General features: G+C 44.9%; 1 protein-coding gene across 1 annotated transcript; it reads left to right on the plus strand.

The window, feature by feature from the left end:
• The first annotated feature begins 1362 nt into the window (after window positions 1–1362).
• On the plus strand, window positions 1363–11450 carry LOC140279678 (ras-related protein Rab-34-like). Its single transcript, XM_072374839.1, has 10 exons — window positions 1363–1410; window positions 2325–2416; window positions 3813–3878; window positions 4036–4137; window positions 4831–4895; window positions 4970–5021; window positions 5136–5217; window positions 6588–6678; window positions 6764–6871; window positions 11283–11450. Exons 1-10 carry the CDS (start codon window positions 1363–1365, stop codon window positions 11339–11341), a joined length of 765 nt encoding a protein of 254 aa, XP_072230940.1. The 3' UTR covers window positions 11342–11450.
• The last annotated feature ends 2606 nt before the right edge of the window (window positions 11451–14056 follow it).

Raw genomic sequence — 14056 nt, forward strand, 5'->3', positions numbered from 1 at the left:
GACACGTCAGAGTAATTTTATTAGGGAAAGAGTTTGGACTGAAATGACCGGAAATAAGTTTAACTGAATATACTTGGTCAACTACTTGTAAAAAACAAGAAAGCTCCCTATTCTGCACCACAGCGCGTATCATAGGTCGCACAGGGTCAGGATTACACTGTTAGATAATAAGCAGCAGATAGTTGTAATCAGCGCCGATCAGATCTTAAAAAACGTGAAAAAATCAAATCTATTTCTGAATGATTGAGAAATTATTCAAGAGAAATATTCTAATCAAAACAGCAGCAATATGAAGCTCATACAAAATAAGGAAAACGCCTCCTGGACGTCCCGGTAGGTTAAGGGATGCTGTGCGTATTTTCATTTGCTTATTTCTTAATGATTAACTTGTAAAACGGGAGTAATTCCCCTTCAAAAAAGTTGTTAGATTTTTACAGAGAAAAGTAATACAACTCATAAGGTACAACAGTTTGGACCTACTAAATAATACAAATCGATTATCATAGTGTAACCTTGGCAACGCAGTGGATTAGGTCAGTAGTTTTACTCAAAAGAATCCAGAGAAGGTTTAAGAGACGATACGATTTTTTTCAGCGACCTGAAAGACACAGATCAGATAAAACGAGCATTTTAAAACAGTACCTGCTTTATTTCTCTAAAGAATAACCAAATAAAGGCGCGCGTTCGGCCACCTCTGGATGAATACTTGAGTTTAGTTAAAAATCTACCATTTTAGAAAGCTCTGAGACGGCAGGTGGCGCTGTTTGACGGCTCGCTTTGACGCTGGTTCTCTTCACTTAAATCCCTCAAAGGGCATGAAGCGCCAGTTTGTGAGTCTGCTGCTGTGTGTGAATGTTGCCTGAGGAGCGCGTGCTTCTGTTTCAGTGGCAAACTGCGGACAAAGCTCCCGACCCGCGCCTTGAATCTGCTCCAGGTACAGCTGTTCATCTCCGGTGTATATTGTTCTGTTTTCATGGTAAAGATCGCTCTGCCAGCTCTGTAAATGTTTCTTTTCTTCTTCTAAATCAGTGCTCTGAGAAAAAGTTGTTAAAAATAGAAGAAACCAGCAGTTTTTATCTAAGCAGCTCGACATTTTTAGCTTTTTGTGTTGAAATCAGCTCAGATAGCTTCTGTTTGTGGTCCTTATTTTTACTTTTACAACACAATGTTACATATAAAAGACTTTTGATCTATTTCAGGCAAACTTGGAGGACATTAATTGTTTCCTTTCTCGGCTTTGTGGGTTGAGTGAGAATAAAAAAAGAAAGAGAGCGTCATCTTGAATGAGGAGTGTACTTGTGGCAGTGAAAGTGTGGACTTGAATGCGTGTCTGTCCATGTGATATTAACCGACTGCTGCAGCATGTTGCCGCCTGTGAAGAAGGACCGCGTCATCTCCCACCTCCCAAAGGTCAGTGGAGCCATTTAAAGACGTGAAATCTTACAATATGCCCAGAACCATCATCAGCGCCGTCCCAAAAGCAGTAAAAGAAAACAAAGATAATATTATTCCACTTTTTAAAAGATGTCTTCTGGGCATCACATTCAAAACGAGCTTTATTTATTAATTTATTGCTTTATATTTCAAACAAAAAGTCACTGAAACACGGTGGTGGCAGCACCATGACTTTTCTGGGTTCCAGCATCTCAAACAGCTTGGAGTTGTGTCATTTAACAGGTCAGATCAGATCCCCAAAGCAGTGTTTTATTTCTCCCAGGGTCTATAAAGTCTGCTTCAAAATGGCCAAAAACTGGTAAATGTTTCTCATTAACATCTAAATCATAAAAGGCAACCAAAGCCCAGATGATGAGGATCATAATATCAATTTGTTCTCTTTTGTAAAAGATGGTTCAGATGGAAAAATGGGCAAAACAGGAAGAGAACAACTCAAATGAGTTTTAGTCACACAATGGTTAAAGAAGAATTAAGTTAATGATTTAGGAAGGCAGGTCAAAGACTTTAATCCAATAAGAACTGTGGAATTTTACTGAGACAAAAAGCACCAACATCCCAAAGTACAGCCTCTTCTGTAAGAATTCATCCTTTTTCTCAGCAGATATAATATTCTAACTCTTTCTGGTTTAGGTTATGTCATCCTTCTTATTTAAGCAGAATGTGGAGGGATCTCGCAGCTTATTTCAAACACAGCCGCTGCTGTAAATGCGCGCTGTAATGCAATTACAGCTAACAATGTTACTATTGATGTTGAGGCTATTTTAAACTGGACAAAGCTGAGAAAGTTTCACCAACTTGCAGCTGTAGCTTGGATCATTGTTGCCTCTTTTCTGCGGTTTCTGACCCTTTGGTTCCCTGCTTTCTTTCAGTGTTTCAGTCCAAATGCAGCTCTCCACACCAAAGAAGGCTTCCACCCTCAGGTGAAGGCCGTGTGCCAGGCCCAGAAGACGGATGCTATGAGGTGAGAAAGCACGAGGATTATTAAGGAAAACTCTGCCTCCCATCTGGCTGCACACTGAGAGAAGTGTTTGGGCTAAACCAATTAGTTCTGACAGGGACCTTTATTTCATGCTATGTCTGCTCAGTCAGCTGATACACATCTTCCAAACCCACCGCATCGGACCGCATTTTTCCGGCGGTCTATTTAAAGATAAGACAGATCTTGTAAATCACATGAAAAAGAACAAAACAAACACATTCTGTCTGAATTCCTGTGGAGGATCTCGCTGAAGAACTTATGGTCTCAGTTTTAAAAGAGGCCCGGTCAGGGACTAGATTTTGGCGGGGAGTGATACGTGTCTGAAGCAGAGGAGCAGGACAGCATTTTTTAAATTCCACTTCTGTTTCACCGTCATTTAACTGGGAAAATGTTGCTCTTCAGATTCTGTTTTCCAAGAGCTCCCAAGATACCAAGACAGCCAGCACCACACACAGATGTGGAACCAGAAAACATTTAAAGCTTAAACAGCTTTCAGAAGCTCTGATCCGCCAAAATGGCAGAAGACGCCACATAACCTCTGGTGGAGTTTACCGGAGTTCAACATCTGTGGCGCAGAACAATAAGCAGTTTCCAGCCTCACAGGGTTTCTGCTGCTCTATATGTGACATAATTCCAGCTCTGAGCCATCGCCTGTTATTTGTGAAGATTTGTTCATTCATTGAGCTCCACACGAACACAAAATACAGTCGTTTGATTCACTCCTATCATCAGGAGAAACCTTTGCTCAGGTAGAAAACTGTTTTCTCTCAAAGGACCGAAGTCATGAGGCAGGACTGGCATTAAAACTGTTCATGGAGCTCATTCCAGTGGTTGAAATACCTCCAACAGAAAGTTACAGCTGTTCATCTCCGGTGTATATTGTTCTGTTTTCATGGTAAAGATCGCTCTGCCAGCTCTGTAAATGTTTCTTTTCTTCTTCTAAATCAGTGCTCTGAGAAAAAGTTGTTAAAAATAGAAGAAACCAGCAGTTTTTATCTAAGCAGCTCGATATTTTTAGCTTTTTGTGTTGAAAGCAGCTCAGATAGCTTCTGTTTGTGGTCCTTATTTTTACTTTTACAACACAATGTTACATATAAAAGACTTTTGATCTATTTCAGGCAAACTTGGAGGACATTAATTGTTTCCTTTCTCGGCTTTGTGGGTTGAGTGAGAATAAAAAAAGAAAGAGAGCGTCATCTTGAATGAGGAGTAACAGAAAGTTATGGGGAGCAGCAGCAGGTGAAGGCAGGAAATTCCCGGCCTGCTGTGGCTCCTGCTGAGTCTCATCAGCTGTTTAAGCTTTAAATGTAGATGTTTTCTAACCTGCAGTTAGGTTGTTGTTTCACGACCAATCACAGCCTTGGCTCTCTGTCGCCAGCTTCAACCTCGCCAAGGTCATCGTGGTGGGGGACGTGGCAGTGGGGAAAACGTGTCTGATCAGCAGGTGAGGTGCTCGTTGGATTTCAACTTTAATGTTCTTCCATAAAAACGTGATAATAAAGGTCACCGAAGGGTTAAAGTGATAAAACAGCTTTAAGACACAAACCTGCATTAATGATCTTTTATTAAGGAAAAATAAACTGTTTTCTGTGTCTTTTGAGGTTCTGCAAAGGTGCTTTCAGTAAGAACTACAAAGCAACCATCGGGGTGGATTTCGAGATGGAGCGATTCGAAGTGATCGGTGTTCCCTTCAGCTTGCAGCTGTGAGCATGACTGCAGCATTAAACCGATTCTAATCACTGGGGGAACGTAATGAGGGCTTAATTAGACTGATTGTGAGGCTGGACAAACTCAATTAACCTGGTTGAACAGTTAAAGTTGGACTAAAGTACTTCTCAGCTCTGCCTGCAGCTTCTGAGTCTTACTGAAAACAGCTGATAATTATGATAATAACTGATAATTATGATAATAACTGATAATTATGATAATAACTGATAATTATGATAATAACTGTTAATTATGATAATAACTGTTAATTATGATAATAACTGATAATTACCATAATAACTGATAATTACCATAATAACTGATAATTATGATAATAACTGATAATTATGATAATAACTGTTAATTATGATAATAACTGTTAATTATGATAATAACGGTTAATTATGATAATAACGGTTAATTACCATAATAACTGATAATTATGATAATAACTGATAATTATGATAATAACTGATAATTATGATAATAACGGTTAATTATGATAATAACTGTTAATTATGATAATAACTGTTAATTATGATAATAACTGATAATTACCATAATAACTGATAATTACCATAATAACTGATAATTACCATAATAACTGTTAATTACCATAATAACTGTTAATTACCATAATAACTGATCATTATGTCTTCAGCCCACTTTACGCTCAGGTTGTGTTTCAGGTGGGACACAGCGGGACAGGAGCGGTTCAAGTGCATCGCTTCCACATATTACCGAGGAGCCCAAGGTGAGCTGAGCTCTTCCTTTATTGCTTTGACTGGTTCAAGTTTTCACACCTGCTGTCTCTCCATGCCTCCCCAGCCATCATAGTGGTGTTCGACCTGAGCAGTGAGAACTCATTAGTTCATGCCAGGTGGGTGATCCTCACATGCACTCGTTACTCCTTTAAAAGCCTTTTCTGTGGTAACGGGTTCTTCTGTGGTAACGGGTTCTTCTGTGGTAACGGGTTCTTCTGTGGCGTCTGCAGGCAGTGGCTGGAGGACGCCATGAAGGAAAACGACCCGTCCAGCGTTCTGCTTTTCCTCGTTGGCACCAAGAAGGACCTCAGCGTGGGTGAAATTCATGAAAGATTCAAATGCTGTGAAAACATTTAACAAACTGGAAAGAAAGAGTAGAAGAGTTCAGGGAATTTGGACCGTTGACCCACGATGAAACGATGAAAGTCGAGCAGAGACCCGACGCTCTGTGGAACAGAGAAGAGTCGCTTAAACATTCCACCTTTAGCTGCTTTTCATGTCCCATTTTCACCGATTTAAACACCAGATTTTAATGTTTTTAATGAGAGTTCAGGTTCCTTCATACTGATCCAGTTCCCTTTAAAGGAAAGAAACCACTTTGGTGACTTTCTGCCCAGTTAGAACCGAGGAAGAACAGATGCAGAACAGCAGCAGAACAGCAGCAGAACAGCAGCAGAACAGCAGCAGAACAGCAGCAGAACAGCAGCAGAACAGCAGCAGAACAGATGCAGAACAGCAGCAGAACAGATGCAGAACAGCAGCAGAACAGATGCAGAACAGCAGCAGAACAGCAGCAGAACAGATGCAGAACAGCAGCAGAACAGCAGCAGAACAGATGCAGAACAGCAGCAGAACAGCAGCAGAACAGATGCAGAACAGCAGCAGAACAGATGCAGAACAGCAGCAGAACAGATGCAGAACAGCAGCAGAACAGCAGCAGAACAGATGCAGAACAGCAGCAGAACAGCAGCAGAACAGATGCAGAACAGCAGCAGAACAGCAGCAGAACAGATGCAGAACAGCAGCAGAACAGATGCAGAACAGCAGCAGAACAGCAGCAGAACAGCAGCAGAACAGATGCAGAACAGCAGCAGAACAGATGCAGAACAGCAGCAGAACAGCAGCAGAACAGATGCAGAACAGCAGCAGAACAGATGCAGAACAGCAGCAGAACAGCAGCAGAACAGCAGCAGAACAGATGCAGAACAGCAGCAGAACAGATGCAGAACAGCAGCAGAACAGCAGCAGAACAGATGCAGAACAGATGCAGAACAGCAGCAGAACAGATGCAAAACACCAGCAGAACAGCAGCAGAACAGCAGCAGAACAGATGCAGAACAGCAGCAGAACAGCAGCAGAACAGATGCAGAACAGCAGCAGAACAGCAGCAGAACAGATGCAGAACAGCAGCAGAACAGCAGCAGAACAGATGCAGAACAGCAGCAGAACAGATGCAGAACAGCAGCAGAACAGCAGCAGAACAGCAGCAGAACAGATGCAGAACAGCAGCAGAACAGATGCAGAACAGCAGCAGAAAAGATGCAGAACATCTGCAGAACAGCAGCAGAACAGCAGCAGTTTTTATGTTGAAATCCTTAATGCTGATGAATAATTAGCTTTTTGCTGCTCTGAATGTAATTTTCTGTGACATGTCGAGCTTTAAAGCTTCTTTTGCTCCTCAGTCTCCTGATCAGTTGGCTCAGATTGAGCAGGAAGCCATCAGACTCTCTGAGGAAATCAAAGCTGAGTACTGGGCCGTGTCTGCAAAGTCTGGTGAGAGATGAACCCGGTCCAGTCACCAGTCCAGAGAAGGAGTTTTCTGTCTCAAACCGTGCTCTCTGGCTGTTTTCTGTTCCAGGAGAAGGCATCAGAGACTTCTTCTCACGCGTGGCGTCTTTGACTTTCGAGGCCAACGTTCTGGCTGAGCTTGAGAAAAGTGGGACGCGGCACATCAAAGACATTATTAGTGAGTCGCTTCTTACCGTATGAAGTTAAAGATGACACCGCAGCAAAGCTGCTCAGACTCAGACTCAGTTCAGACTCAGACTCAGTTCAGACTCAGACTCAGACTCAGACTCAGACTCAGTTCAGACTCAGACTCAGTTCGGACTCAGACTCAGACTCAGACTCAGTTCAGACTCAGTTCAGACTCAGACTCAGTTCAGACTCAGACTCAGTTCAGACTCAGACTCAGTTCGGACTCAGACTCAGTTCAGACTCAGACTCAGACTCAGTTCGGACTCAGACTCAGTTCAGACTCAGACTCAGTTCGGACTCAGACTCAGTTCGGACTCAGACTCAGTTCAGACTCAGACTCAGTTCGGACTCAGACTCAGTTCAGACTCAGACTCAGTTCAGACTCAGTTCAGACTCAGACTCAGACTCAGTTCAGCTCAGACTCAGTTCAGACTCAGTTCAGACTCAGACTCAGTTCGGACTCAGACTCAGTTCAAACTCAGACTCAGTTCAGACTCAGACTCAGTTCGGACTCAGACTCAGTTCAGACTCAGACTCAGACTCAGTTCAGACTCAGACTCAGTTCGGACTCAGACTCAGACTCAGACTCAGACTCAGTTCAGACTCAGTTCAGACTCAGACTCAGTTCAGACTCAGACTCAGTTCAGACTCAGACTCAGTTCGGACTCAGACTCAGTTCAGACTCAGACTCAGACTCAGTTCGGACTCAGACTCAGTTCAGACTCAGACTCAGACTCAGTTCGGACTCAGACTCAGTTCAGACTCAGACTCAGTTCAGACTCAGTTCAGACTCAGACTCAGACTCAGTTCAGCTCAGACTCAGTTCAGACTCAGTTCAGACTCAGACTCAGTTCGGACTCAGACTCAGTTCAAACTCAGACTCAGTTCAGACTCAGACTCAGTTCGGACTCAGACTCAGTTCAGACTCAGACTCAGTTCGGACTCAGACTCAGTTCAGACTCAGTTCGGACTCAGACTCAGTTCAGACTCAGACTCAGTTCGGACTCAGACTCAGTTCAGACTCAGACTCAGTTCGGACTCAGACTCAGTTCAGACTCAGACTCAGTTCGGACTCAGACTCAGTTCAGACTCAGTTCGGTTCAGACTCAGTTCAGCTCAGACTCAGTTCGGACTCAGACTCAGTTCAGACTCAGTTCAGCTCAGACTCAGTTCGGACTCAGACTCAGTTCAGACTCAGCTCAGACTCAGACTCAGTTCAGACTCAGACTCAGTTCAGACTCAGTTCAGACTCAGACTCAGTTCAAACTCAGACTCAGTTCAGACTCAGACTCAGTTCGGACTCAGACTCAGTTCGGACTCAGACTCAGTTCGGACTCAGACTCAGTTCAGACTCAGTTCGGTTCAGACTCAGTTCAGCTCAGACTCAGTTCAGACTCAGACTCAGACTCAGTTCAGCTCAGACTCAGTTCAGACTCAGTTCAGACTCAGACTCAGTTCGGACTCAGTTCGGACTCAGACTCAGTTCAAACTCAGACTCAGTTCAGACTCAGACTCAGTTCGGACTCAGACTCAGTTCAGACTCAGTTCAGCTCAGACTCAGTTCGGACTCAGACTCAGTTCAGACTCAGACTCAGTTCGGACTCAGACTCAGTTCAGACTCAGACTCAGTTCGGACTCAGACTCAGTTCAGACTCAGACTCAGTTCGGACTCAGACTCAGTTCAGACTCAGACTCAGTTCAGACTCAGTTCAGCTCAGACTCAGTTCGGACTCAGACTCAGTTCAGACTCAGACTCAGTTCGGACTCAGACTCAGTTCGGACTCAGACTCAGTTCAGACTCAGACTCAGTTCGGACTCAGACTCAGTTCAGACTCAGACTCAGTTCAGACTCAGTTCAGACTCAGACTCAGACTCAGTTCAGCTCAGACTCAGTTCAGACTCAGTTCAGACTCAGACTCAGTTCGGACTCAGACTCAGTTCAAACTCAGACTCAGTTCAGACTCAGACTCAGTTCGGACTCAGACTCAGTTCAGACTCAGACTCAGACTCAGACTCAGACTCAGTTCAGACTCAGACTCAGTTCGGACTCAGACTCAGACTCAGACTCAGACTCAGTTCAGACTCAGTTCAGACTCAGACTCAGTTCAGACTCAGACTCAGTTCAGACTCAGACTCAGTTCGGACTCAGACTCAGTTCAGACTCAGACTCAGACTCAGTTCGGACTCAGACTCAGTTCAGACTCAGACTCAGACTCAGTTCGGACTCAGACTCAGTTCAGACTCAGACTCAGTTCAGACTCAGTTCAGACTCAGACTCAGACTCAGTTCAGCTCAGACTCAGTTCAGACTCAGTTCAGACTCAGACTCAGTTCGGACTCAGACTCAGTTCAAACTCAGACTCAGTTCAGACTCAGACTCAGTTCGGACTCAGACTCAGTTCAGACTCAGACTCAGACTCAGTTCGGACTCAGACTCAGTTCAGACTCAGTTCGGACTCAGACTCAGTTCAGACTCAGACTCAGTTCGGACTCAGACTCAGTTCAGACTCAGACTCAGTTCGGACTCAGACTCAGTTCAGACTCAGACTCAGTTCGGACTCAGACTCAGTTCAGACTCAGTTCGGTTCAGACTCAGTTCAGCTCAGACTCAGTTCGGACTCAGACTCAGTTCAGACTCAGTTCAGCTCAGACTCAGTTCGGACTCAGACTCAGTTCAGACTCAGCTCAGACTCAGACTCAGTTCAGACTCAGACTCAGTTCAGACTCAGTTCAGACTCAGACTCAGTTCAAACTCAGACTCAGTTCAGACTCAGACTCAGTTCGGACTCAGACTCAGTTCGGACTCAGACTCAGTTCGGACTCAGACTCAGTTCAGACTCAGTTCGGTTCAGACTCAGTTCAGCTCAGACTCAGTTCAGACTCAGACTCAGACTCAGTTCAGCTCAGACTCAGTTCAGACTCAGTTCAGACTCAGACTCAGTTCGGACTCAGTTCGGACTCAGACTCAGTTCAAACTCAGACTCAGTTCAGACTCAGACTCAGTTCGGACTCAGACTCAGTTCAGACTCAGTTCAGCTCAGACTCAGTTCGGACTCAGACTCAGTTCAGACTCAGACTCAGTTCGGACTCAGACTCAGTTCAGACTCAGACTCAGTTCGGACTCAGACTCAGTTCAGACTCAGACTCAGTTCGGACTCAGACTCAGTTCAGACTCAGACTCAGTTCAGACTCAGTTCAGCTCAGACTCAGTTCGGACTCAGACTCAGTTCAGACTCAGTTCAGCTCAGACTCAGTTCGGACTCAGACTCAGTTCAGACTCAGCTCAGCTCAGACTCAGACTCAGTTCAGACTCAGACTCAGTTTAGCTCAGACTCAGTTTAGCTCAGCTCAGACTCAGACTCAGCTCAGACTCAGACTCAGTTCAGACTCAGACTCAGTTCAGACTCAGACTCAGCTCAGACTCAGCTCAGACTCAGTTCAGACTCAGTTCAGCTCAGACTCAGACTCAGTTCAGACTCAGACTCAGTTCAGACTCAGACTCAGCTCAGACTCAGTTCAGACTCAGTTCAGCTCAGACTCAGTTCAGACTCAGACTCAGTTCGGACTCAGTTCAGACTCAGACTCAGACTCAGACTCAGACTCAGTTCGGACTCAGACTCAGTTCAGACTCAGACTCAGTTCGGGCTCAGACTCAGCTCAGACTCAGTTCAGCTCAGACTCAGACTCAGTTCAGACTCAGTTCGGACTCAGACTCAGTTCGGACTCAGACTCAGTTCGGACTCAGACTCAGTTCAGCTCAGACTCATTTCAGCTCAGACTCAGTTCAGACTCATTTCAGCTCAGACTCAGTTCAGACTCAAACTCAGTTCAGACTCAGACTCAGTTCGGACTCAGACTCAGTTCAGACTCAGTTCAGCTCAGACTCAGTTCAGACTCAGACTCAGTTCGGACTCAGACTCAGACTGAGTTCAGACTCAGACTCAGTTCAGACTCAAAGTCAGACTCAGTTCAAAATGTGCAGAAACTGTTGTTCCACAGTGAAAATGATGCTGATTTATTAGCCTCAGGGTCCAACCCTCAGGGTCCAACCCTCAGGGTCAGGGTCCAACCCTCAGGGTCCAACCTCAGGGTCAGGGTCCAACCCTCAGGGTCCAACCTCAGGGTCAGGGTCCAACCCTCAGGGTCCAACCTCAGGGTCCAAACCTCAGGGTCCAACCCTCAGGGTCCAACCTCAGGGTCCAACCTCAGGGTCCAACCCTCAGGGTCCAACCTCAGGGTCCAAACCTCAGGGTCCAACCTCAGGGTCCAACCTCAGGGTCCAACCCTCAGGGTCCAACCTCAGGGTCCAACCCTCAGGGTCCAACCCTCATGGCTGTGATTGCAGGTTCTGGTGGTTTTATGTGCTGACACAACTTAAAGGGATGTTTGTGTTGCTTTCAGGGATCACAGACAGCACAGAAGCCGATCACAAACCCAAGAGGAGGTCCAACTGCTGCTGAGGCTGAACAACGGAGCGCCTGGATTCTACTGAAACAGGAAAATGGACTCAGTGTGCTTCCCTGAAAAGCTATCTCAGCTGATGATGTACTTGTAGCATTCTGAAAACAGCCTTAGAGGCAGTTGGTTCCAGTCCAGGTTGTGGCTTCAGCTCTGAGAGTTCTTGGTTGAGTCTGTAGACGTCTGTGAGGTACTCTCAGGAATGTTGACTGCCATCAGGTCTGCAACAAGTCATTCTTTGTGATGTCTCTGCTTACATAAACGTTGAGAAAAGAAGAACTGTTCTCTCCATCTTTCCATGCCTTCGTAATGAGGTCCGTGTTTTTCTGCTGTAGCGGCTGAAAACTCAGAGCCGCTGCGGCTCTTCTCTGGCCTCCCGTCATGTGTCTCCGCTGCTAATTCGATGCATATGCCGGGTCCAATGACCTCCGTCATGCCCATAAAGAAACTCTCTCCTCTGACACAAGGTTCACATGATCTTAAAATGGAGGGATTGTTTGCTGGAATGGAAACAAGCTGCAGTTGCATCTTCGGCCACCTGGTTTCCTCTGAGCCAGAGAGGAGGAAGCGTGTGCTTCCCAGGCCTCTGTCCAGCAGACACAAACCTTCCTCACAAAGTATCCAAACCCCCGGGAACCTGAGCTGACAGGTGCACCCTCACTAACCCATCAAAACACGTCAAAAACCTTAAAAAGTCATTTAAAATATCATCAAAGCTCTAAATCAGGGACTGGAGGGCCGCTGTCCTGCAGGTTTTAGATGTTTTCCTGCAGGTTTTAGACGTTTCCCTGCAGGTTTTAGATGTTTTCCTGCAGGTTTTAGATGTTTCCCTGCAGGTTTTAGACGTTTTCCTGCAGGTTTTAGACGTTTTCCTGCAGGTTTTAGATGTTTCCCTGCAGGTTTTAGATGTTTCCTGCAGGTTTTAGATGTTTCCCTGCAGGTTTTAGATGTTTCCCTGCAGGTTTTAGATGTTTCCCTGCAGGTTTTAGATGTTTCCTGCAGGTTTTAGACGTTTTCCTGCAGGTTTTAGACGTTTTCCTGCAGGTTTTAGATGTTTCCCTGCAGGTTTTAGATGTTTCCTGCAGGTTTTAGATGTTTCCCTGCAGGTTTTAGATGTTTCCCTGCAGGTTTTAGATGTTTCCCTGCAGGTTTTAGATGTTTCCTGCAGGTTTTAGACGTTTTCCTGCAGGTTTTAGACGTTTTCCTGCAGGTTTTAGATGTTTCCCTGCAGGTTTTAGACGTTTTCCTGCAGGTTTTAGATGTTCCCTGCAGGTTTTAGATGTTTCCCTGCAGGTTTTAGATGTTTCCCTGCAGGTTTTAGATGTTTCCCTGCAGGTTTTAGACGTTTCCCTGCAGGTTTTAGATGTTTCCTGCAGGTTTTAGATGTTTCCTGCAGGTTTTAGACGTTTCCCTGCAGGTTTTAGACGTTTCCCTGCAGGTTTTAGATGTTTCCCTGCAGGTTTTAGATGTTTCCCTGCAGGTTTTAGACGTTTCCTGCAGGTTTTAGACGTTTCCCTGCAGGTTTTAGATGTTTCCTGCAGGTTTTAGACGTTTCCCTGCAGGTTTTAGATGTTTTCCTGCAGGTTTTAGATGTTTTCCTGCAGGTTTTAGACGTTTCCCTGCAGGTTTTAGACGTTTCCCTGCAGGTTTTAGATGTTTCCTGTAGGTTTTAGATGTTTCCTGCAGGTTTTAGACGTTTCCCTGCAGGTTTTAGATGTTTCCCTGCAGGTTTTAGATGTTTCCCTGCAGGTTTTAGATGTTTCCCTGCAGGTTTTAGATGTTTCCCTGCAGGTTTTAGATGTTTTCCTGCAGGTTTTAGATGTTTCCCTGCAGGTTTTAGATGTTTCCCTGCAGGTTTTAGATGTTTTCCTGCAGGTTTTAGATGTTTTCCTGCTCCAACGCACCTGATCCAGATCAATGCCTCATTAGCTGGTTTGTGCAGAACTTAACAATCTTTAGAAGAGATCAATTTCATCTGAATCAGGTGCTTTGAAGCAGGGAAACATCTAAAACCTGCAGGACAGCGGCCCTCCAGGACCGGAGTTTGACATCCCTGCTCTAAATGAATGCTTTGAAAAAGCTCTTAGTGCAGAAATGACAGCATTAGGTGTGTTCTTCATCCCGCTGAAAAGTAGATTCCCTCCAACTTCCTTCAGTTCTCTTCCGTCTCAGTTATGAACGCCGCCGCCGCAGGACGCCGCCGCCACGCTTCGCTGTAGTTTTGCTTAAATACCACAGAAATGCAGCCTGTTGGGCCCCTTATCCGTCGGCTCCATCCAGCTGCAGAGCGGATGGGACGGTCACCTTTTTACAGTTTTCTCACTAAGGAACCACTTACTTGGAGCTCGACTGTTTTTCTTTTTAAAAGTCTAAATTGTGCTAATCTGACAGCCACAGCTTCTCTAAATCGTAGCTGGTTCACCGTATGTGGATTTTCAACATAACAGGGACAATTAGTTCTTAGATTTCAGTTGTTCTTTAATAAATAAGGACGTTTAAATCTGAGGCATCTGTGCTAAAAGACCACAAACTGGGAATAAACTGGTGTTTATTGGACTGGCATAAACAGGACAAAAGAGTTTACTATGAACACTTTTATTAAAGGGATCACAGATAGAAAAGGTCATCAGCAGAGACATCACTTTTTCACCAACTGCTGCTGACAACCAATCACAGCCTCTCTGAGACAGGTGCAGTTTCTTCACCTGGCAGGAGAA

Source organism: Leuresthes tenuis, unplaced genomic scaffold, assembly GCF_036924035.1.
Source record: "Leuresthes tenuis unplaced genomic scaffold, fLeuTen1.0.hap1 SCAF_21, whole genome shotgun sequence".
In the NCBI taxonomy this organism is placed as follows: Eukaryota; Metazoa; Chordata; class Actinopteri; order Atheriniformes; family Atherinopsidae; genus Leuresthes; species Leuresthes tenuis.